This window comes from Microcaecilia unicolor, chromosome 7 (assembly GCF_901765095.1).
Source record: "Microcaecilia unicolor chromosome 7, aMicUni1.1, whole genome shotgun sequence".
Taxonomy (NCBI): Eukaryota; Metazoa; Chordata; class Amphibia; order Gymnophiona; family Siphonopidae; genus Microcaecilia; species Microcaecilia unicolor.
In genome coordinates this window covers 57,436,266-57,457,563 of record NC_044037.1, presented here as the reverse complement: position 1 = coordinate 57,457,563, position 21,298 = coordinate 57,436,266, and the positions used below count along the sequence as shown (strand labels likewise).

The window sequence follows — 21,298 nt, the reverse complement described above, 5'->3', positions numbered from 1 at the left end:
GAGAACGCGACAGCAGCCCTTGATTTCGTCAAGGAATTTTACCTCCCTAGCATGCCCTGATGTTACATTTACCCAGTCGATATCGGGATAACTGAAATCAGAGAGTGTAGCCAATTGTTTGCCTGAATGATGGAGAGAAGGGTGCCTAGGGAAAGCATCCTGAACTTTTCTTTAACCAGATACTTGTTTGGGCCCCTGAGGTCTGGGATGGGATGGGATGGGATGGGATCCCCCCCCCCCCCCATTTTCTTGGTAACAGGTTCAACCTCACTGGCCTCTAGAAGGTCAGAGAGTTCCTCTGAAAGTACCTCCAGATAAGATGCTCTCAGCGGGCAAGTCAGAGGATGTTTGCACCAACGGAGAGTGTAATCGTGGCAGATAATCTGGAGAACCCATCAGTCGGAAGTTAGAAGGGGCCACCTTTCTTGGAAAAAATTCAGCTTCCCCTCTAGCGCCAGGCCATCCAGAATGGCTACTGGGATGGCACCGCTTCCCGAGCATGGTCCGAAACCAATCATCGAGGACAGGCATCGGCAAAGGCTGGACTGGAACTGGCCAGGAGACAGCCTGCGAATCCGTCGATGCTGAATCAGAAGCAGGAGAGGGGGAGCATTCCTCTCGATGCCGACGCTTCTCAGGTGCCAATGAAGCTGGCCCCCAGGAGCTCCCGGTGCCGTGCCTCAAGGGGGACCAATGCTTATGTTTCTAAGCTTGAGCTAATGCTGGACATCAGGATCCCTCTGTATCGATGAGGAAGACGTTGAATCCTCACACTTCATCAGTGTCAGATCCAACGTAGGGTGGTCCTGGGGAACTACTACAGTGTTTGACGTTGAAGCAGGGGGAGAACCCCTTAATGCCAGAGCACTCCCGGTGCCAGAAGTAGTTGCCACAGCCTTTGAGACCGATGCTTCCTGTCTGAGTCCGGTGAAGATAGAAAAATATGCAGATAAGTGTTTGATTGCCCTTCAGTATAAGAGTGATGCAAATAACAGGACTGCGTTCCTAGCCTAGGGCAGCTCGTAGTGCTACCTGATTACTGCCAGGTAATTTCTGTGGTAAAAGGGACCTATTTTCCCTTGCGCTGGGGATGAACTTCCGCAAACTACTGAAGACCCATCTCTTTAACAAGGCTTACCACAAAGATCAACCAATATGGATATACATAACTCCTCTACACATAGTTAGAACTGCCTTATAATATCTGCTTGTTATAGTACTATCATGACTGTTCATTATCATATTGCCAAAGATTCTTCTGTAACACTAAATGTCTATTTTTGTTATATTTCCACTACTCATGATGTATTGTAAGCCACATTGAGCCTGCAAAGATGTGGGATAATGTGGGATACAAATGCAATAAATAAATAGCCGTTGAAAATTTGAAAAAGTATTGAAAAAAAGGAAAAAAATTGATATAAAGTTACAAAACAAAGTAAAACGTTTTACAGTACCACACTATTTGGGCGTCGAGGTGATTGGGGATTTAAGTCAGTGATTACATACAGTCACGAAAGCTTTAAAGGTCCCGAGAAAAACTCTAGGACATAAGAACGCTGACATTATGAGACATTTCCCCTTTCACTGAATGTGCAGTCCGCAGTGGCATATATAACATTGTCCAGTTCAGCACACTATTAGCCGCCAAGTTCATACAAAGTTAATTATGTTCAGTAGAAAATAAATCTGTTACCTCAGGCTGTTTGCTTTGTGAATGTTCCATCAGTTTCATTATTGCTACCAAGGATTACATATTTGCTTTAAACTTTTCTTTAATTCATTTATCCAGTCTGGACCTGGTTTTGCTTTTTAAATCCAAAGATGAATCCTAAGGGTGATTGAACAATTAGATATAAACTGTGTTGTTTCTGACTTGAATTGTTTTGGAATTTGGACTGCTTTGGGTCCTGTGCTGATCTGTACATCTCCTGTTTTATCAGAGTATGGAAGAAAATTATGTTACTTTTTACTAGTATTTTTACTGCTTATAGAATATAGCTTTCTTGGGGGGGGGGGGGGGGGGGGGAATCAAGGTGACTGCAGCATGGCAAGGGCTGAGTAGGCCAGGAGCTGGGATCTTGGAGATTACTTGCAGTGGGGACGGGCAGAGATGGGTTAGATTCCCACGGGGATAGACAGGGACAGGTTAGATTTCTTCCCGTGCAACTCTACAATGCATAGGAAAGGACACAGAATTGAGCACAGTGGTCTGACCCCAAGCACTGGATACACCAGCTATGGGTGTTGGTCCCAGAGATGACCCTATTACAGCAGGCACAGTGTTTAAAGCCATTGGGAACCTTCTAGGAGATGAAGAGAAAAACAACTGTCACTAAATCAAATGGCTCAATGGTGAGGAGAGAAAAAAAGCCACTCACCACCGAAAAAAAATCATAAATAAAACTTAAAACTGAGCAAACTCAGTCTAAAGACACTAAAAAAGGGTAGAATGGAAAAAAGCCTACAAGGCGGCAAAAACATCCACAGGGATGGCACCCAAAAAAAAGCCAAAAGTTGACACACTAAAAGATCACAGATGCGACCACTCTGCTCCACGGAAAACTAAAGACAGCTGGTCCCACGCTCACATGTCGTGTGCGAAGGCACCTGCGCATGCATGGTGGGATGCTGCCAAAAGCATCTTAAAGTGACATTATGCTGGGTAGTGCCTGTACTGGGCTCTATCAGATGACATACTATGGCCTGCTTGTCCTTGGAGAAGTGCCAATTCAATTACGTAAAGTTTTAAAGTTTAATAAAAGGTCATCTTCTCTCCAGAATCTGGTTGCTGGACTATAACTTTCTATCCATCTTATAGAAATGTTTGCAATTTAATCAAAATGCAGCTGCTTGATTTGTGTTGGGTAGTCCTCAGAGGAACAGGGCCACTGACCTGCTTCAGGAAATGCATCAGTTGTCTGTCTCTTAACTAATACTTTAGGCTAGAGAGAGCTGTGTCCCTACTATTTGAGGGAGAGATATTATACATTCTGTTCCATAATTTGTGATCAAGTTAGGAGTAGCTAGTTGTTCCATTCTATGAGGAGATCTGGCATCTAAGTATTAGGGCAAGAGTATTTTCTGTAGGTGCCCTCATGTTGTTGAACTGTCTCTTTGGAGCTCATTAGGGAACTGAATTATGCTGCTTTTACAAAGGGGGTGAAAACATGGCTTTTTAATATTGATTACAAATTTGTCTGTGGGCTGTGTCTGCATTATATGTTCCTTTTATCTGTAACTTTTGTGGACCACATTGATGTAATTTGTTTTCATAAGACTGCTTATAAATTATTAGTAGTAGTACCCAATTATCAAAGCCTAAAATAATAAAATGTAATCACATTAGATAACATCTTTAAGATGAAATTTCAAAGATTCTAGATATACACCAGCTGTAAAGAAGTTAGTTTCAACCTTACTTTACACAAGTACATCAAAAAGAAGAGGACTTATTCACATCTGTACCATTACTCTACTTACAAGATATCATCAAGTAATCTTCAGACGTGCTTTTGCCATCATCATCATCTTCAGTTTTTATCGTAACAGTTGAACCAGGGATCGCACTAGTTGCTTGGATTACTGCTTCCGTATCAGAATTTGTTACAAGAACTTCTTCTGAAACTATTGTAGGTGAGTCAGGTCCTGACACACAATCCTGGACTACATGTTCCAAATGTCCACCAGGACATGTAACCAAGTCTGCCACAAATACCTGATCAGGAACGCTAACAGTTTCAGTTATGAGATCAGAAGTCAAAACATGATCACTAGTATCTAGAGCTTCCTCAATAGTAACATCAGCTTCCAGCACTGATTCAGGATCAATCACACTTTCTGTTACCACATCGGTCTCAGTGATGATGTCAGGTCCTTGGACAACTTCAGCTGACAGGTCATGTTCTAGAGTTATCTCGTCATCTGTGACAACATCAGAAACCAACACAGCTTCAGGAACGGATACTACAATATGATCTCCATCGATGTGAGCAGTTCCAGCCATGCTGGCCACTAAAAAAAAGAACATACAAACAATTAATACACATCTTGTGAAAAGAAAATTCGATTGGACTGATGGTTACTCACACATTTACAATTAACATGCAGATAAGAGGAAAAAAAAAATCAGTCTAGCAGTGTACTTCACCACATTCCACTTTTTCAGAATGACTTCCTCTGTTCTTTACACAATGGCTCCTTTTCCCCACTGCTTTCTACCATCTCTCCTTCATAATGTTTATAATATGCTATCATATTTTTTTATGCAGCTTTGATATTTTATACAAATCCTACATAACGAAGTGGGGAAAGCATGTGGAGTATAATTCATTGAATTCTTGTAGCTGTGTTGCATGTCTGTGTCTTTAAGGAATGAAAGAGGGGAAGGGGTGGCTTTGTTCATGGTTTTTCCACTAAGGGGCTCATTTCAAACCACTTAGGCATACAAAGTTCCACACTTTGTAAGTTACTATGAGGGGTATTTTCAATATGACATCTAAGCCCAACTCTGGACGTTTTGCTAAAAACGTCCAAAATTCAAGTGGGGAATATAGTCATTTTCAAAACAGAAAAAGGTTTTTTTTTTTTTTTTTTTAAATGGCTATTTGCTAGATGTTTTTATGTTCTGTGCATTTATCTTTTTGGTCCATTTTTGAAATAAAACATCCAAGTGAAAAATGCACAAAATCAAGCTATTAGGATGTTGTTGGAGCCAGCATTCTTGGTAGACTGCCTACACAGACATCCCAGGAAAGCAATGGACCACTCTAGGGGGTACTGCAGTGGTCTTCAAATAAATTCTCCCAGGTACACATCTCACCGTTGCTCCCTTGTCTTTTGAGCCCCCAAAACCCACTCCCCCCAACTGTACACCACTACAATAGCCCTTATGGGTGAAGAGGCACCTATGAGTACAATGGGTTTCTGGTGAGCTTTGGAGGGCTCACAGTTTCCAACACAAGTGTAACAGCTAGGGGGAGGTATGGGCCTGGGTCCACCTGTCTGCAGTGCATTGCACCCACCACTTGTCTACTCCAGAGACCTGCATGCTGCTCTAATGGACCAGAGTATAACATCTGAGGCTGGTAAGTAATGGTTTTAATCACATTTGGGAGGGGGAGGGCGGGAGAGGGTTAGTGACCACTGGGTGAGTAAGGGGAGGTCATCCCTAATTCCCTCTAGTGGCCATCTTGTTATTTAGGACACATTTTCTTTTGGCTTATTCGTTAATAAAATAGGTCTAGACCAAAACGTCCAACCTATAGCCCTGGATGTTTTTGTTTTGTTCCATTATGGCAGAAAAACTTGCAAATCTTAGAAACGCCCAATTCCCACCCTTAATATGTCCCCTCTTGTGTTTTGAATGGACTTCCAATGGGCTTCATAGAAAAAAGTCTAAAAATTGGTTTAGAAAATACAGATAGCCTAACCCTAACAATTCAACTTAAACAAAACTTGCCCACATGATTCTTAGTTATACATTGACCATGTTTCCCATTATCCTTTTTGCTACCCCATATCCATTCCTTTTCATCTTTCTACGCCTACCTCCCAACGCTCATTTCCTTCTGAACCCAACTCCTCCTATGTTCAACTTACTTATCCGATAACCCCATTAATTTTGCATTTACCACAAACTGTATATTCTTATGACTTTGTAATTCTTTATATTGTTACTATGTAAGCCGCATTGAGCCTGGCATGTGTGGGAAAGTGCGGGGTACAAATGTAATAAATAAATAAATAAAAACATCCAAATGCAGATTTATGCCACTTTTTGGATTTTTTTCTCATTTGAAAATGAGCCTCTATGTAACATAAAGGAATCCTGTTCGGAAGGAAGGGATCCTCAGGAGCTTAGTGGAGATTGGATGGCAGAGGCGGGGCTGGTGGTTGGGAGGCGGAGTTAGTGCTGGGCAGACTTATACGGTCTGTGCCCTGAAAAAGACAGATACAAATCAAGGGGCTGGTGGTTGGGAGGCGGGGCTAGTGCTGGGCAGACTTATATGGTCTGTGCCCTGAAAAAGACAGATACAAATCAAGGTAAGGTATACACAAAAAGTAGCACATATGAGTTCTCTTGTTGGGCAGACTAGATGGACCGTGCAGGTCTTTTTCTGCCGTCATCTACTATGTTACTATGTTATATGTAAATGTAACATCGGGGCACGCTAGGGAGGTAAAATTCCTTGATGAAATCAAGGACAGCTTTATGGAGCAGCTGGTACAGGAGCCGACAAGAGAAGGAAATATTCTAGACCTAGTCCTTAATGGAGCACATGATCTGGTGCTGGGGCCGCTTGATAACAGTGATCATAATATGATCGGATTTGATATTAGCTTTGAAGTAAGTATACATAGGAAATCAAATACGTTAGCTTTTAACTTTAAAAAGGAGACTATGATAAAATGAGAAGAATCGTGAAAATAAAACTTAGAGGAGCGACAGCGAGGGTCAAAAATTTACGTCAGGCGTGGATGCTGTTAAAAAACACCATCCTGGAAGCCCAGGCCAAATATATTCCGCGTATTAAAAAAGGAGGACAGAAGACCAGGCGACAGCCGGCGTGCTTAAAAAGTGAGGTGAAGGAAGCTATTAGAGCTAAAAGAAAATGCTTCAGAAAATGGAAGAAGGAACCGACTGAAAATAATAAGAAACAGTATAAGGAATGTCAAGTCAAATGCAAAGCGCTGATAAGGAAGGCTAAGAGGGACTTCGAAAAAAAGATTGTGTTGAAGGCAAAAACACATAGTAAAAATATTTTTAGGTATATTAAAAGCAGGAAGCTGGCAAAAGAATCGGTTGAACCGCTAGATGACCGAGGAGTAAAAGGGGCGATCAGGGAAGACAAAGCCATAGTGGAGAGATTAAATGAATTCTTTGCTTCGGTCTTCAACAAGGAAGATTTGGGTGGGATACCAGTGCCAGAAATGGTATTCGAAACTGACGAGTCGGAGAAATTTAATGAATTCTCTGTAAACCTGGAGGATGTAATGGGGCAGTTCTACAAACTGAAGAGTAGCAAATCTCCTGGACTGGAGAATTGTGAAAAATTACAAGAGGACCTTACGAGACTGGGAGACTGGACGTCTAAATGGCAGATGACGTTTAATGTGAGCAAGTGCAAAGTGATGCATGTGGGAAAGAGGAACCCGAATTATAGTTATGCCATGCAAGGTTCCATGTTAGGAGTCACGGACCAAGAAAGGGATCTAGGTGTCGTCGATGATACGTTGAAACCTTCTGCTCTGTGTGCTGCTGCGGCTAAGAAAGCAAATAGAATGTTAGGTATTATTAGGAAAGGAATGGAAAACAAAAAGGAGTATGTTATAATGTCTTTTTATCGCTCCATGGTGCAACCACACCTCGAATATTGTATTCAATTCTGGTCGCCGCATCTCAAAAAATTTATAGTGGAATTAAAAAAGGTACAGAGAAGGGCGACAAAAATGATAAAGGGGATGGGAAGACTTCCCTATGAAGAAAGGCTAAAGCGGCTAGGGCTCTTCAGCTTGGAGAAAAGGCGGCTGAGGGGACATATGATAGAGGTTTATAAAATAATGAGTGGAGTTGAATGGGTAGATGTGAAGCTTCTGTTTACGCTTTCCAAAAATACTAGGACTAGGGGGCATGCGATGAAGCTACAATGTAGTAAATTTAAAACGAATCGGAGAAACCTTTTCTTCACTCAAGGTGTAATTAAACTCTGGAATTCGTTGCCAGAGAATGTGGTAAAGGCGGTTAGCTTAGCGGAATTTTAAAAAGGGTTGGACGGCTTCCTAAAGGAAAAGTCCATAGACCATTATTAAATGGGCTTGTGGAAAATGGGAAAATTAGGTTCTTACCTTGGTAATTTTCTTTCCTTTAGTCATAGCAGATGAATCCATTACGAGTGGGTTGTGTCCATCAACCAGCAGGGGGAGATAGAGAGCACTGAAAAACCATAGTGCCTCATGGCCAGCTAGCTCCATCTGCCTCTTCAGTATTTGAAGCTTCCAAAGCAGTGTTACACCGCAAAGCATAATAACATGAACTTTCCTCACAGCGGATGAACGCCCCAAAACTGAAGCTAAAAGTCAAAGGAGGGAATGAACTCATCCTCCTGTAACTGAACAGAAATCCTGAAGACTGTTTTTCAACTTCTCCCAATGAGGGAACATATCTACAGGAAAAACTGAACATAAAAGTAACATAAATCACATAATGAACCACTGAGGGAGGGCTCATGGATTCATCTGCTAAAGGAAAGAAAATTACCAAGGTAAGAACCTAAATTTTCCCTTCCTTGTCATCAAGCAGATGAATCCATTACGAGTGGGATGTATCAAAGCAATCCCTAGATAGGGTGGGAACAAGCCACACCACGCGCAAGCACTTGTGCTCCAAAATGCGCGTCTCTCCTGGCCGCCACATCCAGCCTGTAATGTCAGGCAAACGAGAGCTTAGAAGCCCAAGTAGCTGCACTACTTATCTCTTGAAGAGAGAGTGCTCCAGTTTCAGCCCAAGAACAGGAAATCGCTCTTGTGGAATGTGCCTTAAAGGCTTCAGGCAGAGGCTGGCCAGATAGCAGATATGCTGAAAAGATAGCTTCTTTGAGCCAACAGGCTATAGTGACCTTAAGACGCTGGAGACCCTCTGCACGGACCTAACAAAAGAACAAAAAGATGGTCAGAGGTCCTGAAGGCATTTGACATGCGCAGATATTGCAACAGAGCCCTTCGCACATCCAGAAGGTGCAACTGCCCATAGGCTTCTGGAAACTCCTCTTTAGAAAAGGAGGGCAAGAAAATAGGCTGGTTTAGGAGAAACGCTGAAACCACCTTAGGCATGAAGGAAGGCACCGTACGTACCATTACTCCGGACTCTGAGAACTGCAGAAATGGGTCTCGACAGGACAGCGCCTGGAGCTCAGATACCCGTCTCGCCGATGTCACGGCCACCAAAAAGACCGTCTTTAAGGTCACATCCTTCTCCGAAGCTCGCCTGAGTGGCTCGAAGGGCGAACACTGAAGGGCCTTTAAAACTAACCCCAGGTTCCAGGCCAGACACGGAGCCCGCAAGGGAGGACGAAGCCGAAGCACCCCTCTAAGAAACCGTGTCACATCCGGACAAGCAGCCAGAGAGAGGCCAGCGACCTTCTCTCGAAAACATACTAAGGCTGCCACTTGAACACGCAGGGAATTATAGGCCAAGCCTTTTTGTAAACCATTTATTTATTTATTTTATTTATTGCATTTGTATCCCACATTCCTCCACCCATTTGCAGGCTCAATGTGGCTTACATAGGTTTGTTGATATTGTCATAACAAGATAACAGATACAATTAGTAATGTGAAGCGATCAGGTAGGGAGGAGGAAAGAAGGAAGTGAATGATTAGGATAGTTGTATAAGGTGAGCTTTCATAATTGAGTGGGTTGGTGAGGTGACTTAGTGAGATTATAGGTGTTCATTGTAGGCCTTGTTGAAGAAGAATGTTTTCAGAGATTTTCGAAACATGTTTCGTTGATTGCTTTCAAGTCTGCGGGTAATGCATTCCATAACTGCGTGCTCGTGTACAAGAAGGTAGTGGCATGCATCAGTTTGTACTTCAGTCCTTTGCAGCTGAGGTAGTGCAGGTTGAGAAATTTACGAGATGATCTTGTGGCGTTTCTGGGAGGTAGGTCCACGAGGTTTAGCATGTAGACTGGGCATCTGCATGAATGATTTTATGTACAATCGTGCAGATCTTGAACGCAATGCGTTCCTTAATTGGGAGCCAGTGAAGTTTCTCTCTTAGTGGTTTTGCACTTTCATATTTAGTTTTTCCAAATATGAGTCTGGCGGCCGTATTCTGGGCAGTTTGGAGTTTTTTGATTGTCTATTCTTTGCACCCGGCGTACAGTGCATTGCAGTAGTCCAGATGGCTTATTACCATTGACTGTACCAGGGTACAGAAGATGTGTCTCGGGAAGTAAGGTTTTACTCTTTTAAGTTTCCACGTGGTGTAGAACATCTTTTTGGTCGTGTTTTTCACATGGGTGTCGAGAGTGAGGTTTCGATCAATGGTGACTCCAAGCAGTTTCAAGTTTTGTGAGATCGGAAGGGAACAATATGGTGTGGTTATGGTGTTGAAGTTTTTTGTGTTATGTTGTGAGTACCAGGCATTGTGTTTTTTCTGCGTTTAAGTTTTAATTGGAATGCATCTGCCCAGGTGTGCATTATTTGGCGGCTTTGGTTGATCTCGTTGGTGATTTCATTTAGATCATGTTTGAATGGAATGTAAATTGTGACGTCATCTGCATAAATGTAGGGGTTGAGGTTTTGATAGGCTAGTAGCTTGGCTAGAGGTATCATCATTAGGTTGAATAGTGTTGGTGAGAGAGGGGATCCCTGGGGGACTCCACACTCAGGTATACATGGTGGTGATCTGTCCTCGTTCGTTGTTACTTGGTATGATCTTGTGGTCAGGAATCCTTTGAACCATTTGAGAACATTGCCTCCTACTCCGAAGTACTCTAGTATATGTATTAGTATAACATGGTTAACCATGTCAAAGGCACTGGACATGTCGAATTGCAGGAGGAGGATGTTGTTACCAGTCGCAATTGCCTGTTTGAATGAGTTCATTACGGACACTAGTACAGTTTCGGTCCTGTGATTCGTCCGAAATCCTGATTGGGCTTCGTGCAGAATTGAGTGTTTATTTAGGTATTCAGTCAGTTGTTTCGTCACTATACCTTCTAAGAGTTTGGTCATGAGTGGAATAGATGCTACTGGTCGGTAGCTGGTTAGGTCCATTGTGCTTTTTTTCGTATCTTTCGGCAACGGAGTGAGTAAGATGTTTCCTTTATCAGTGGGAAAGAGTCCATTTTGAAGCCTGTAATTTATATGCTTCGTGAGGTCTGTTTTGAGTTGTTTGGGTGCGGATCTTATTAGACTGCTAGGGCAGATGTCTAATTTGCATTGTGATTTGGCGTATTTTCCTAGCCAATATGAGATTTCTTTTGGTGAGAGCGTGTCAAAGTCGGTCCATGATCGATCTGCTGGGCATTCTCCGGGTTTTGGGTCTAGACATTCGAGGATATTTGTGTAGTCCATTGTGGTAATGGGTATCATGAGTCGGAGCTTTATGATTTTTTCATTGAAATAGTTCACAAGGTTGGTTGCTGATGGGGTATCTGAGTTGTTGGAGGTGACCTTGGTAGTATTAGGAGATTGTTTACTAGTGTGAAGAGTTTGTGTGTATCCTTATAGTTTGGTCCTATTTTGGTTTGGTAGTAGGTTCTTTTAGTTTGTCTGATAGTGTATTTGTATTTTCTTTGTAGTTGTTTCCAGTCTTTGTGTGTGTTTTCATCTTTTTTTCTTGCACCATGCTCTTTCCAATCTTCTGACTTGTGTTTTTAGTTCTTTTAATTCTTCGTTAAACCATGGTATTGAGTTTTTTCTATGTGAGGTTCTGGTTTGAAGTGGTGCTATATTGTTTAGTATTATTCTGCGTCTGTTATCCCATTCTTGGAGAAATTGGGGTGAGTCTGTAGGTATAGTCCATTCGTCAGTGTAGAATTGTTGCCAGAATGTTAGTGGGTCTATTTTGCCTCTCGTAGTGTAGGTTTGTTGTATCTTTTTTGCTCTCCAGTGGAGGGAGAGGTTTGCACTGTAGTGGTCGGACCATGGTCTGGCTGTCCATTTTGTGTCTGTTAGTGTGATAATTGGTTCTGGTGAGAATTTGTGGGTGATGATGTCTAGTGTGTGTCCTTTGTTATGGGTAGGTTGTGTGTTTGGCCAGTGGAGTTCCCATAGTTGCAAGAAGTCTTTGCATTCGTGTACATTGCTTGAGTTATTGTCTTCAAGGTGAAGATTGATGTCTCCTGCTATTAGGAGGTTTTGGGTGGTAAAGGTGTTTGATATAAAGTCCAGAAAGTGTATTTGTCAACTGCCAGGGGTCTGTAGAATACGATTAGGTTTAGGTGATCTCTTAGGTTGGGGTGGTTGATTCTGACTGAAGCTATTTCGAGTTGGGGAAGAATAGACTCTGCTGTTGTTGTAACTGTGAATTGAGATTTGTAGATTATTGCTATTCCTCCTCCTCTTTTTCCTTCTCTTGTCCAGTGGGTAATTTTGTATCCTGGGGGGCAGAGCTCTAGTATTATTGGATCTTTGGGTTCATGGATCCAAGTTTCCCTGATAAGTAGGAAGTCGAGGTGATCAGTTGTAATCCAGTCGGTTAGTATCATGGTTTTATTGACTGCTGATCTGGCATTGATGTATCCCAATTGTATTTGTTGGTAGTGGTGTTCAGTTGAGCTTGAGGTAGTGTTAATTTTTATCAGCTGTCTGTCTTCTTGGTGTGTAAGTTTGTTGTGTCTTTTCGTTTCTTTCTGTTGATGGTGATCATGACTGGCAGGTTTTCCTTGCCATTATTTAGTTTTTTGAATATTCATATTGTGTATTGTTTGTGTAATTAGTTTGTGTGTTTTAGGAGTTGTGTTGTCTGTATTGGGGGTTGTGAATGAGTAGTACGTTAGGGCGAGCCAGTAGGTAATTAAGAATAATTTGCTGGGGTTCATATCAGTGTTAGTGTGTTGATATGTGTTTGAAGGGTTAGGGGATTCTGTTAGTAGACTGTGATATTGTTAAGAGTGTTAAACTTGATAGTTATGTAGATGGTGTTTAATGCATTTTAGAGCATTTAGAGCAATTAAGGCAGCCTTTAACATTCAGCATGCTACCACGTTGCTAGTCAAGCAAAGCACTAGAACACATGAGAGCATTTAAATGAAAGGAGCATTTAGATGAGAAAATTTAGTCTGCTACAACGTTGCTAGTTAAGGAAAGCGCTGCTAAACATTAGAGCATTTAAAAGAAATGAGCATTTAAATGAGAACATTGAACATGCTACAACATTGCTAGTTAAGCAAAGCGCTACTAAACATTAGCGCATTTAAATCATTCGAAGGGATCATTTAAATGAAAACATTCAGCATGCTACAATGTTGCTTATCATGCAACGCATTCGAATCTTTTAGAGAAAGAAGGCGTATGCCGGTAGTCTTTCAATATTTTCCTAAAGTGCTCAGAAGTTCAGTATTTATCATCTAAATTATTTAAATTTAGTATCGCTCACGATCAGTGTCTGGGTCTGCTGTTCCGCTGGGTCGCGTCTCCTGGGCTGGTCTAGACGGGTGCTCCGGTCCGAGCTACCGCCGGTTGGGTCCACGTGCGTCGGTTGGCCTCTGCCGCTTCGCTGGCCTGGGATTTCAAGTGTAAAAGTTTTTTCGAGCGTAAAAGTTTTTTTTTCTCTCAATCTCCCATGCTGCGCCGGCCACCAGGCAGCGGAACGATCAGGCTGATCAGCCACTACGTGCTGCCGCTGATTCCTCCGAGGCCGGTGTGGTGGTGCGGCCAGATCGGCCAGTCTCCCGCTGCTTTCCACTGCAGGCAGAGCACGCCAAGTAAGGGCGAGACAGAAGCTCGCATGGGTGTAATTTTTATTTTAGTTACATTTGTACCCCGCGCTTTCCCACTCATGGCAGGCTCAATGCGGCTTACATGGGGCAATGGAGGGTTAAGTGACTTGCCCAGAGTCACAAGGAGCTGCCTGTGCCTGAAGTGGGAATCGAACTCAGTTCCTCAGTTCCCCAGGACCAAAGTCCACCACCCTAACCACTAGGCCACTCCTCCACCGCCGCCGCCCGTTTGAAGCACACCAAGCCTCAAATTGGCGCCAAATCCTGGCAAAAGCCACGGAAGTGGAACACTTGTGGGCCTGTAGGAGAGTGGAAATGACTTTTACTGGAATATCCCTTGTCTCTCAATTGCGCCCTCTCAATAGCCATGCCGTAAGACCAAAGTGGCAGGCGTCCTCCATGGTCACCGGGCCCTGTGACAACAGGTTCAGTACCAGAGGTAACGGCAGGGGATACTCTACCAGCATCCGCTGGAGGTCCACATACCACGGCCTCCTGGGCCAATCCGGGGCAATGAGAACCACCTCTCCTTGGTGGAGCCGAATCCGCAGGAGTACTCGCCCTATCAAGGGACACGGGGGGAACACATACAGGAGGCCCTGAGGCCAGGGTTGAGCCAAGGCATCCAACCCTGCCGAGCGAGGATCTCTCCATCTGCTGTAGAAGCACGGGACTTTGGCATTTGTGCTTGACGCCATAAGATCCATTACGGGCTTTCCCCATTTGGCACATATCTGCAGGAATACTTCGTCTGCAAGTTCCCAGTCCGCTGGGTCGATTTGATTCCTGCTCAGATAATCAGCTTGCACATTGCTTTGACCTGCAATATGAGCTGCTGACAGAAACTGCAGATGAAGCTCGGCCCAGTGGCAAATCTGTGCTGCTAGTGCTAAGCACTGAGTGCCTCCTTGGCGATTTATGTAGGCCACTGCTGTCGCGTTGTCAGACAGAACTCTGACAGCCAATCCTTCCAGGGTCAATTGAAAGGCCAGAAGCGCCTGGAAAATCGCTTTCAACTCCAAGCGATTGATGGACCACTCCGACTCCTCGGGTGTCCAAAGACCCTGGGCATGCCTTCCCCGGCAATGTGCACCCCAGCCCTTCAGGCTGGCATCTGTTACCACCAGGCACCAATCGGGGAGCGCTAGCGGCATTCCTCGCCGCAGCATGCTGTCTGAGAGCCACCACTCCATACTGAGCCGGGCCGCAGGGAGCCACTTGAGTCTGCATTGATAATCCTGAGATATTGGAGACCATCGTTGAAGCAGGGAACACTGCAGAGGTCTCACGTGCGCTCTCGCCCATGGCACCCGTTCCAAAGTGGCCGTCATCGACCCCAACAGCTGGACAATGTCCCAAGCTTGCGGGCGAGGCATCCTCAGGAGCAGACGGACCTGGTTCTGAAGCTTGCACCGCCTTTGCTCGGGTAGGAAGACCATCCCCGAGGCTGTGTCGAACCGGACCCTCAAATATTCTAGAGATTGAGAGGGGGTCAGGTGACTTTTGGCTATGTTGACAACCCAACCCAGAGATTGCAGTACTGAAACCACTCTGGCTGTAACCTGATGACTCTCTTCTACAGAGTCTGCTCTGATGTGCCAGTTGTCTAGGTACAGGTGAACCCGGATACCCTCTCGCCTGAGAAAAGCAGCTACTACCACCATTACCTTGGAAAAGGTTCGGGGAGCTGTGGCGAGGCCAAAAGGCAAGGCCCGAAACTGGAAATGTTTTCCCATCACCGCAAAACGCAGAAACCTCTGGTGCGGGGGCCAAATTGGTATGTGCAAGTAAGCTTCTTTCAGGTCCAGAGACGTGAGAAACTCTCCTGGCTGTACCGCTGCTATGACGGAGCGCAGGGTTTCCATGTGAAAATGCCGAACGTTCAGAGACTTGTTGACTTATTTTAAGTCTAGGATAGGCCGAAAAGACCTTCCTTTTCTCCGCACCACGAAGTAAATGGAGTAACGGCCACAGCCGCATTTGGCGGGAGGCATGGGGGAAACCGCCCCAATGTGAATCAAGCATTGCAAGGTCTCCTCTACCGCCGCCCGTTTGGCGGCAGAACCGCATCGGGACTCCACAAACACATCTCTTATCAGGGCATTGAATTCTATTCTGTAGCCTTCTCTGATCAGGTCCAAGACCCACTGATCTGAGGTAATCTTGGCCCACTCCTCGAGAAAGAGGGAAAGTCGTCCTCCTATCACAGGAAACGAGGAGGGGGCCGGCGCACCATCATTGAGAGGGTCGCCCTTGAACTCCAGGACTTGAGCCTGCTGCTGCGGAACGTTTGTCCGAGCGAAAGGAGTTCCTCGGCTGAAAACAGGCATGCGAAATGAACCCAGCAGAATGCCCCTGGCGATACCTTCGAGCTTCACGGAAGCGAGATCTGTAAGAGGAGGGAACCGCCTGACCCTTGGAAGAAGGCCGCGGCCTATCCTCGGGTAAGCGCTGGGGTTTGGCATCCCCCAAGCCTTTCACAATTTTCTCCAACTCCTCACCAAACAGGAGAAGGCCTTGAAAGGGCAACTTCACCAACCTTTGCTTAGAGGCCATGTCAGCTGCCCAATGCCGTAGCCACAGAAGACGGCGAGCCGCCACCGCTACAGCCATGTGTTTAGCCGAAGCTCTGACCAGATCATAAAGGGATTCAGCCAAAAATGACAAGGCCGACTCCATCCGCGGTGCCACCTCCGTAAGGGGCTCCGCTCCATCTCCGGGCTGTTCCACTGCCTGTTGTAACCAAGCGAGGCAGGCTCGGGCAGCGTAGCAGCTGCATGCAGACGCCCGTAAGGATAGGCCTGAAATTTCAAAGGACCGTTTCATAGCTGCCTCCAGGCGACGGTCCTGCATGTCCTTCAGGGCAACTCCTCCTTCCACTGGGAGGGTAGTTTTCTTTGCCACAGCCGTGACTAGGGCATCCACTTTAGGCACTGCAAGGCGCGCCAAATGCTCCTCACTTAGAGGGTATAATCGCCCCATAGCCCTGGCAACTTTCAAAGGCCCCTCGGGGTCAGCCCATTGAGCCGTGATAAGCTCTTGGATGGAGTCACGCAAAGGAAAGGCTCGAGCAGGCTTCTTAGTACCTGTCATCCTCAGATTACCAGAGGAGGTCTCAGTACTCCCAGGGTCTTCTATACAGAAGACCTGCAAGGCATCAGTAATAAGCGCTGGCAGCTCATCGCGGTGGAAAATCCTCACTGCGGAAGGATCATCTGGATCCGGTGGCAATCCTGCACCATCTTCTGGCTCTCCAGACCACGAAGGCCTGCCAGACCCCTCAGAGTCCTCACATCCAGACCACGGGGAGGGGGGGGGGGTGCGCGCCACTCTCTGAAGGGGAATCCACCCTTCTGCGCTTGTCTTGTGGCCATCTGTCAGGGGTAAACGCGCCTGACAGTAATCCAAGGCCAGACTCCCCTGGAGGGGATACAGAAAGCAGGGCCACAGAGGACCCCTGCGGAAGAGCTCTTTTTAACATGTATACATTATGCAGCAATAAAACAAATTCAGGGGAAAATGGCTCAACCTGGCCTCCCGGTTCCATGAGGCACTCCTCCAGGCTTAAACCCCTCCGCCTCAGCGGGGGTCGCGCCATGCTGTTCCAAAATGGCGCCCGCTGCCAGCTCCATGGAGCAGGAAGGAACATCGCTCACCATGCTCGGGCCAGCTCTACCGTATGAAAAGCACGCCTTACAGAGCCCCGCTGCAGATTTGCACTTGCCACAAACGGAACAGCGCTTTACTTTCTCAGCAGCCATCGCCGAAAGCGGTGGAAATTCAAAATGGCAGATTTGCGCCAAAATCGTCCCAAACACGGGCCCTCCCCGGAGGAGCTACAAAATGCTTTTACATCACCAGACCGAGTCTCCAAGCTCCGGTCACGCTGCACAATCAGAAGAAAACCTCTTTTCTGGATTTTTTTTTTTTAACGCTGTGAGGAAAGTTTGAGGCAACAGCGAAAGAGGCAAATTTCCAACTCCGGAGGATCAGTAGCGTGGGAAAGACAAGGAAAGGGCGAACCTATGTGCCTGCATCCACAGCGTGGGCAAAGACAGGGACAGGGCTTGCATATTTGTCTACTTCTACATCGGGGGCTGGGTAAGGCAGGGAAAGGGTTAACCTATTTGCCTTTAAAGTGGGCACCATCAGCCACAATACCCCTGCTACAACTGGCAAAAGCACAGGAGCCACCCCAGGCAGATTTTCTGAAGGACCTTGAACAAGCTGCAACCACCCTGCTGGGGAGATAGAGAATACTGAAGAGGCAGATGGAGCTAGCTAGCCAAGAGGCACTATGGTTTTTCAGTGCTCTCTATCTCCCCCTGCTGGTTGATGGACACAACCCACTCGTAATGGATTCATCTGCTTGATGACAAGGAACCACTATTTCTGGGATAAGCAGTATAAAATGTTTTGTACTTTTTTGGGATCTTGCCAGGTATTTGTGATCTGAATTTGCCACTGTTGGAAACAGAATGCTGGGCTTGATGGACTTTTGGTCTTTCCCAGTATGGCAATACTTATGTATTTATATGTACTAATGGGTAAACGTGAATCGCTTGTTTATTCTTTCCAACTATACTAGGACTAGGGTGCAAGCAATGACGCTACAAAGTAGTAAATTTAAAATGAATCTGAGAAACATTTTCTTTATTCAACGTGTAATTATAGTAACATAGAAAATGACAACAGATAAAGACCTGAACGGTGTATCCAGTCTGCCCAACAAGATAAACTCATTTTACATGGTATGTGATACTTTATATGTATACCCAAGTTTGATTTGCCCCTGCCTTTCTCAGAGCACAGACCGTAAAAGTGTGCCCAGCACTGTTTCTGTACTAAAAGTTCTGAAGCTTATGTCGAAGCCCCTTAAAATTTACACTCCAGCCCATTCATATTTATTTAGCCACAATCAGGGCGCAGACCATAGAAGTACGCCCAGTACTGGTTTTACTCTATTTACCAGCGTTTCCACCCAGTCTCTGCTAAGTTTCTATAGAGCCATTCCTTCTAAACAGGATTCATTTGCGTCTATCCCACGCTTGTTTGAATTCCATTACCGTATTCATCTCCATCACCTCCCATGGGAGGGCATTCCACGTATCTACCAAAACCCCCCGATGCAGAAGCGAAACGCTGGCCACTGTCGGCTTGGGGCAAGAGGGTACAGATTGCTGTATGAGTGAGCAGAGGAGCCGCTGAACACAGACTCAACGCATGTGCATGAGCACAGCATAAATCGACTGGCTCTTGAATGAAGGTAAGTGCCTTTTGACTACTTAACGCTCACCCGATGGTAGCAGAGTCTGCATTGAGCCTGTAAATCAATTTAGTATAGAGAGACTGCAGAATTGATATAGTGTGGACTATATACCACATTTCTTGTAAAAAAAAATATATTGTGTAGGCAGTACTCTTTCATTGAACGTTTTTCACGGCCAGTGATGAAGAGAGGATCAGTTAGATCTGATTAAGCTCTATAGATACAAGACATCCTTGAGCTCTTTGAGGCCGTTTTCCTTCTGTAGAAATTCCAATAGGAGACAATTTACAGGTAGCAATACTCAGATTCTACCATCACGCAGTGGGATTCAGTGCTATACTTTGTAGACAAGGCATCACATGGGAAAAGTAGTATGATTATTATGGGAAATATTCATGGTGTTTAAAAAAATAGGTGTACACCAATTAAAAGACATCCTAACCAAAAATGTTCACAATTATTTCCAATTTAATAAAAACTGATCACGGAAATTAATGTTTATGATCATGTGCATACAGGTATTGATCCACTAGTGTACTGTATACACACAAAAATAGCTCTCCAAAATTTAGCCAGACTATCATGTATCACTACTGCAATTAAATTACCAAAATCTTGCATAATCATTGTGTGAGGCATTTTGGACTCTTGTGTCTGCAATTCAAGATCTCCACCAACAGGATCCATAATCAGCCAACTTCATTCACAAATAACTGTAAGAATAAAATCGGATTTTATTTAGAAAACAAACATTAGATATATTCAAGCATTCTCTTAATTCTCCTTCACAGCTATATTAAATAAAAAAAAATAAAGAGAGAAGAAGCAGGGAAAATACGTGTTAAAAAACAAACAGCAAAAATTGTTCATAGAATGGGTATAGAGAAATGTAATCATGCCTGCTAATTTTCTTTCCTGGAGTCCTACTAGACCAGCCCAGATTGTGTTATGTCCCTCCCCGACCAGCAGATGGCGGTAGACACACTGAACCCTTCCAGTGACATCACCGGTTTAAGAACCTGATGCAGGCTGTATGCGGATGCCAAAGCAAGATCGATAGTAGGTATTTTCTCCCTGTGACAATTTTTTTAAATTATTTATTTTTACCCCTTAAGACTAAGCAAAATGTTCCTTTGCCACCCCAGGGGAGCAGAATAAGGACCAGTATCTCCTATACTGCAGTCTTCCAGGGTAGGCCCTTGACTGGTCTACTAGGACTTAAGGAAAGGAAAAGTAACAAACATGAATACACTTCTCCTTCCTTACTGGCAGGGCCAGTGCTAGGGTTTCTGGTGCCCCCCCCCCCCCAGCATATCCTCTCTCTTCTCTCCTCCCAACCTCCCTTGTTTATCATTCCCTTCCCAATGGGGTAGAGCAGCACTTTTTGTTTGGGGGAACTCAAGCTCCACCCGAGCTCCATCTCCAGTTCGTACATCAATTTACATTTACTTAACTTATACCCCCTAATTCTATAACAGTGCTCCTAAAGTTGTGCACCATTTGTGCATATTTGATATCAAATACTAGAACTTGTCTTATGCATATATAATACACATATAAGTGCTAGAATGTTGTTCTATTACCTACTGTAAGTTACTCACTAAAGTGCCAAATTTAGGCATGAATGGCTATGCCTGCCATAGACCTGGCATAAGTGTCCATACCTACGTTTAGGCACATCAATGCCAACTTACTCTAGTATTCTACAATGGTGTTGTGGAATACAGATGCCACTGCAGAATTGGTGCCTCAGTGCATGGTACTGGAATACCTAAATTTTGGCACCTAGTTATAGAATTGTTCCCATATAATTATTCATTCACATGGGACATTCCCAAATCAACCAATAAAATGCCAGCAACAGATACAGAAGCAGAATTCTAAAAACATTCCATTCAAACTCTGATATCACATCAGTGAAAGCCAATAGAAACTCCATTTACAACCAGACACTGAGAAGAAATGCAAAACCTTGCAAATACACTCTCAAACTGCACTAACCCTACCTATGAAAAGTTAGCAGTGCAAAAATTCTAGACCACCACCACCAGTACACCTCAAGTTGGAAAAAGAGATCAAACACAGAATCTACATGTTACAAGAATCCTCCTCTGTGGTTCCAAAATGAAAACACAAACCGTCATCTAGTAAAAAGACTACAGATTAGAAAAATATCTAGACAAAAAATGAAACTGAACCCCCAAGAAACCAGACTGTGAGCAGCAGAACACTGAGAAAGAGAACTAGAAAGACATTTCCTCCTGAACAGAACAAAAGACAACAAATCCACATTTCCACAGCTTACATCTTATTCTCTGATTAACCAGTCAGACTGATGCTGACTGGTTAATAATTTATCCCTTTAGTGTCCAATGTTCCCGTAATAAACCATATGGGAACAAATTGATGGGAACATTGGACACTAAAGGGTTAAATAGCGCTGAACCGTATATCCACTGATATTCATCGGGCGATAACCGGCTCTCCTCTGCTGAATATCCGCGGTTAGAGGATAACCGGTTATATCATGCCATATAACCAGCTATCCACGGATTTTTAAACTGGGGTTGGTGGTCATA

General features: G+C 44.5%; 1 protein-coding gene across 1 annotated transcript in view; it reads right to left on the bottom strand.

The window, feature by feature from the left end:
* The window catches only part of ZNF711 (zinc finger protein 711), a gene marked incomplete in the record, with an annotated part of 150,928 nt that overhangs the window by 102,562 nt on the left and 27,068 nt on the right, over positions 1 to 21,298 (bottom strand). Inside the window, 2 exon segments of the mRNA XM_030210925.1 lie at positions 3,484 to 4,014; positions 19,328 to 19,432. Of these exon segments, the coding sequence (XP_030066785.1) occupies positions 3,484 to 4,014; positions 19,328 to 19,406 (610 nt within the window).